The following is a 5,182-nucleotide window of genomic DNA, read 5'->3' as shown; positions in this document are numbered from 1 at the left end:
CCTAAAAGCTGTATTGGCTTAGTCAACATTTCCATACATTGCCCATATATAAATTAATAATAAAATAAAGCAGCAGGCAGGCTCCAACCGATCAAAGTAAAAAAAAAATCACCCAAAGAAATTTTTAATCCAGTAAATATATTTTGTATCATATATAATTTAGTTATATACATGTATAATTATACATGTAAGCCAACCAAAAGAATGTAATAACAATACTTGATTATTATTAATGTCAACAAATCTCTCTCCAGAATAAAGAATAATTATTTGATGAGTAAAGTAATACACCTTATTCCAACATATGTGTGTGTATTCATGTTTTTGATGCAAGAAAACCCCCAAAAATCTAATTTAAGCACACTGTGAATCATTTTTAAATCTACATTTAAAGCTCCAGTGCTCTGACATTTAATGTAATGACACAGTGTTGCAGTAAAGTTTAATACACTAACACCTCCAGTCCGAGCGCATACCATTGTACTTACTAAAAGCTGCAGCAAAGGTTAGCCCATAAAACGCCCTGGGTACATTTTCTCTCCGTGCGTAATGGCGCCTTGGTGGTCCATGTGGATAAGATCGCCATTAGGAGGTTTCTCCATCATGCGATTGTTTGTGAAGCATATTTAATAATACATGCTCCATGTGGCAAAACTGAGGTTACACTCCACTGTCATTACATATTAGTTGTGATTTATTAGCTGTTGTTTTTGTGACTGTGTCGCTGTCTAATCAGTCATTATGGTGGGGCTGTCATAACAACTCTCAGCTAATTAATATCACAGTAGTCCCCAGGTTTCACAGTCGCTCCCATCAGGCTGTTCATCACCTGGGAAGAGCTGTCGTCTACATTAGATGTAAAAGAAAGAAGTGTGCATGTTCCACCTTCTGTTTTGGAACATTCTCGTAAATATTTGCATAAAATCTGCGTCATCACATGACCTCTGACCTCAAGTCAAAACCTGCGCATCAGCGGATCATTTTTCACCAGAGCTCCTTATGTGCCAAACGCAACAGAATGCAGTGAAACGCTCAAAGAAATAATAAAAAAAAAAGGTAACTGTGTTTTCTTAAACCTTCAATATCTGGCAGCGTTTCCATCCATCCTGCTGTGCGCGTGCGCGTGCGGGAGAGCGCCCTCGGCAACAGACTTGCTTCACCATCGCACAACCGCCACCCCACCCCTCCTTCTCTCCGTGTGCGTGCGCAACAACATAGTGAATTCTCTGTTGTTATCTGGCAGCAGAATAGTAATAAAACCGAGAGACTCCAACATGTCTGCTTGTGTGTCGCCTCCTACTGCAGCGCTTTGCACGCAGCTCACAGTCAGCTCTCTATGCTCTGACCACTACAGTCTATACTATAAATACTACTTTTTGGGATATAACATCTGTGATGATTAAATAATGAGGTCAACAAAACATACCCAAATTAAGACGCTTTACTTTTGTATATAACATTTTGCTCCCCAGATAGATTTCTGGATCAAATTCAAATTAAAAAATGGATTAACGGGTGCATATAATCACTGGCGGATTATGACACAATGGGCCCCTGGGCACGTTAAAGGCCCCCCTACCCCCCAGGACAGGTACAGCATGCTGTTGTTTCTCCTTAGAGTACTCAACGCATCTAAAGTCCTGCAGATAAACTGAGGGGATAGAAACACTCGAATGGTTTCTTTCTTGAGACGTTTTCAACGTGAATTTTTAGGCTATTCCTTCAGTTTTTCTGTCTTTTTTTTAGGACTTTTGGGGCTCCGTTACTGACATGATGACTAAGTCCTATGAGAAGACGTAAAGTTACTAACAGCGACTTCATGCAGACGCATTGGCTTAGGTGCCTCTTGTACCGTTGGGTCCCTGAACCTGGAAGGCCCTGTTCGGTAATACACCCATGCATGTTGAGCGTGACATGGCACAAGATTGTTATTCCTTCAAGTGAGCAGTTATTTGGACCTTAAGATGTGTGGATTATATTTAAATATCCATTAGAAATGTTTGTAAGTCTATAAGTGTTTTGTGAATACGCAGAATTATTAATAATCCTGATTAAAGTGATTCAAAGTGAGGGATCTAATTTATTTAATTCAGAAAAACGTTCAGCTACTTATTCATAACAATGCACACTTACTTTGCCACATTAATACACTTTATCTTTGCTTTAAGACGCACTTCCTGCACTGTTTGATTATTATCTCTCCTGCATCTACACAAAAATGGCGGCTTGCCTGTTTATAAAGGGGCTACACACACAACATGCAATTAACAACTTTATTCAATTGACAAGAAGGCAACAAGTGGACTAATTACATGAATATGAGAATGGTTTTTGGAAGCACCACAGTGCAGTCGTTCAAACAAATATCATCATCATAGTGGTTCTGCATATAAACACATATTTACAGCCTTCGACGTTTTGTACAAATCCATATAAATATGACCTGAGTTCTTTTTTTTTTTAATTTTTTTTTTTTTTTGACGCGCTCTCAACAAACCCACATGCACGATTGGAATGCAGCATGGATCAACTGCACAGTTTTGTAAATATTCTGGTTGTGGTTAGGCTAATTGTTTAAAAAAAGAGACTTTGCATATTCATTTACAACATGAGTGACAGAAATATAACAGAAGCGATAAATAATTTAAAAAACCACGCCAGATGTCCGTTAAATATGCTGCCACAAGTGATCAGAAATCCCTTATGTGCTTTGAAAATGGAAACCCCAGTTCTGAAACATTTCTCGATCATCCAAAAATAAAGCAAAAATGTTTCACTTCAGGCCTGCTCCCGGGTCCAGTCAACCTTTGCTCTGCAGAGTCATTGTGGAGAGGCCTCGTTTGAGGACAGAAATCTGCTTCTTGAGTCATTGTTAATAAACAGCTCCCACGCTTTGCTGCGGGACTGGGTGGTGCACGGTGCCCGGGTGCTGTAGGTGTGATCCCTGCTGGTACCAGTGGTTGTTATAATCCTCCAGGTATGGCGGCGACGAGCTGTGCGTCGGCTGCGGGACCTGAGGTCTGCTGATCGGGGTGTTCTGAGGGGTGCTGTTCTCCCACACTGCGGGGGAGGGCGGGGAGTTGCAGGCCATGGAGTCGCTGGCGTTGGGACTGTGCTCCAAGGGAACCTCGCCGTTTTTGTACAGTTTCTTGAACTTTGATCTCCGGTTCTGGAACCAGATCTTGACCTGGGAGAACAAGAGGGTGAACATTAATTGCGCCATATTTTTTTGTTGATGTAAATAAATATTACCCTGCATGTAAACAACAGCTTTGCAGAATTTTACTGAGAGAAAACAGAGCATTTAAAACAGTGTTTTAAACCGAGAGACACAAAAATCCAGTCTGTTGTGCGTAATTACGCATGAATGGATAATTACAGAGCAAATTCTCAGCAGTGTTTGGGATCCCCCGACTCACATGCCTCTACAAATATTGACGAATCAGAAAATATGAGGTGTTACACCGAGTCTGGCAGCTTACCTGTGTCTGAGTGAGGCCGAGCTGCGCCGCCAGCTCTGCTCTCTCGGGCAGGGCGAGGTACTGCGCCTTCTGGAAGCGCCTCTGCAGAGCAGCGAGCTGGTAGCTGGAGTAGATCGTCCTCGGCTTGCGGATCTTTTTCGGTTTCCCATTCACCATGCGGACCTCAGGCTCTGGCTCTTCTTTGACTATAAAATACAACAAAAATATGTTTTATTAAAAAGACCATTAAAGCAAAACTTTAAGACAGAATAAAGTGTAAAAATGTAGATGAATGATAGTTTGCCTGCGTCAAAACATATAAGCAATTTTTATTCACATATGTTGTCATACTAATGTGGCAAACTTGCTTCAAAGTGAAAACTAAAACAACTTCAAAGAGTCACCAACAAAAAAATCAAAAGAAACTAAATAAAACGGGATAATTTTACTTTGTCAACTTTCCAATTTGGCAAGCCAGTGCTACCATGTTAAAATTGATGGAGTGAATATTATTAGCTTTAATCAAACCATCATTGTTTTACGACCAGCTGTTAATGGCTGGTTCAGTCCCAGGCAGGCTGTTAAAACACGACATTAACACCAGCCAACCACTGAGCAAATGTTAGGCTTTTTTTTTTTTTTTTTACGTGCAAATAATAAATCAAATGTACAGGCGAGGTAAAATTTATAGGGACATGGAACATAAGGAAACCATGTGATTTGAATTGAGTCAGCACTCTGTCTCTCGTGTCTACTAGATTTTTTTCTTAAAACCTAAAGGCAAATTTAAAAAGATAATACACAAAATAAAAATAAATAAAGTGTAAAAACAGCTGGTGTTATTCCATAAGCAGGCAGAGACAATTTCAGCGCGAACAAATGCCCTGACCTTTACGCGCAGATAGCATTATTACGCACACTAGAAGAGAACAAAACGCTTTATTAAAACAGCCGATAATAATCTCAACATTTACCTGAGCTGGGAGGCGAGGCCTGCAGGTGATCTCTGTTGTAATGTCCGAACTGTCTGTAGCTATTCGTGTAGGGGTATTCAGATTTGGTCGGGTACGCTCCAGTCGCTCCCATTCCGTTCAGATTAAACTGATGGTGGTAAGAGTTCATGGGCTGTCCGTACGCTTGACTCTGATAATATTCGTGATGACTCGGGCCAGTCTGCCCGCTGTAGTAGCCCATGTCCGTCACCGACGACTCGGGGAGAGTAGGAGAGTCCTTGGAGTTCGGGTGGCAACTCATAGATCCTGGTAGATCGGTCAAAATACTCGCAATCTTCTTCTCATACGTCTGTCCGGCGCTCATGGTGAAAGCGGCCCTCCAGAGTAAAAGAAAATAAAAGAAGTCCGCTGGTGGATTCTTTTTGTTGTGGAGTGCGTAAAGCAAAAAAAATCGCAATAAAGAATTGGTGTGTGCGCGCTCTTTGAAAGGCTTTGGAGAACTTATAGTCCACTGAAAGTCTCCCAGCTGCAGTAACTTGGTTGTGGCATTGCTCAGCCCCTGTGACACAGTTATAGAGAGCTGGGCTGGGCTTCCCATTGGCTCCAATGTTTCTCTGTCCCCCCCTCCTCCTCCTCTTGCGCTCCAGGCGAAGTCGTGGTGAAACCCAGCCTTCAGCCAAAGAGCGCCTATGCACGCATACCTCAGTACCCTGGTTTTTTTCTGTCTTTAGATTTGCATTTACCTGTTCACGGGGTTAACATGCAGCT

At 41.6% G+C, this 5,182-nt stretch overlaps 1 protein-coding gene across 1 annotated transcript; it reads right to left on the bottom strand.

The window, feature by feature from the left end:
- Nucleotides 1-2,059: 2,059 nt before the first annotated feature.
- On the bottom strand, nucleotides 2,060-4,965 carry dlx3b (distal-less homeobox 3b). The gene is made up of 3 exons (XM_050060838.1): nucleotides 4,436-4,965; nucleotides 3,483-3,667; nucleotides 2,060-3,187 (listed from the first exon to the last, which is right to left on the bottom strand). Exons 1-3 carry the CDS (start codon nucleotides 4,776-4,778, stop codon nucleotides 2,873-2,875), a joined length of 843 nt encoding a protein of 280 aa, XP_049916795.1. The 5' UTR covers nucleotides 4,779-4,965; the 3' UTR covers nucleotides 2,060-2,872.
- Nucleotides 4,966-5,182: the final 217 nt, after the last annotated feature.

The sequence above is a fragment of the Epinephelus moara genome, chromosome 13 (genome assembly GCF_006386435.1).
Source record: "Epinephelus moara isolate mb chromosome 13, YSFRI_EMoa_1.0, whole genome shotgun sequence".
Lineage (NCBI taxonomy): Eukaryota > Metazoa > Chordata > Actinopteri > Perciformes > Serranidae > Epinephelus > Epinephelus moara.
This window is presented reverse-complemented; position numbering and strand designations above follow the sequence as displayed.

Coding starts and splice junctions, on each gene's coding strand:
- dlx3b (XM_050060838.1), bottom strand. CDS start 4,778: ATGAGCGCCGGACAGACGTATGAGAAGAAGATTGCGAGTATTTTGACC. Junction 3,668..4,435: donor GGCCTCGCCTCCCAGCTCAG/GTAAATGTTGAG, acceptor TGTATTTTATAG/TCAAAGAAGAGCCAGAGCCT. Junction 3,188..3,482: donor TCGGCCTCACTCAGACACAG/GTAAGCTGCCAG, acceptor TTGTTCTCCCAG/GTCAAGATCTGGTTCCAGAA.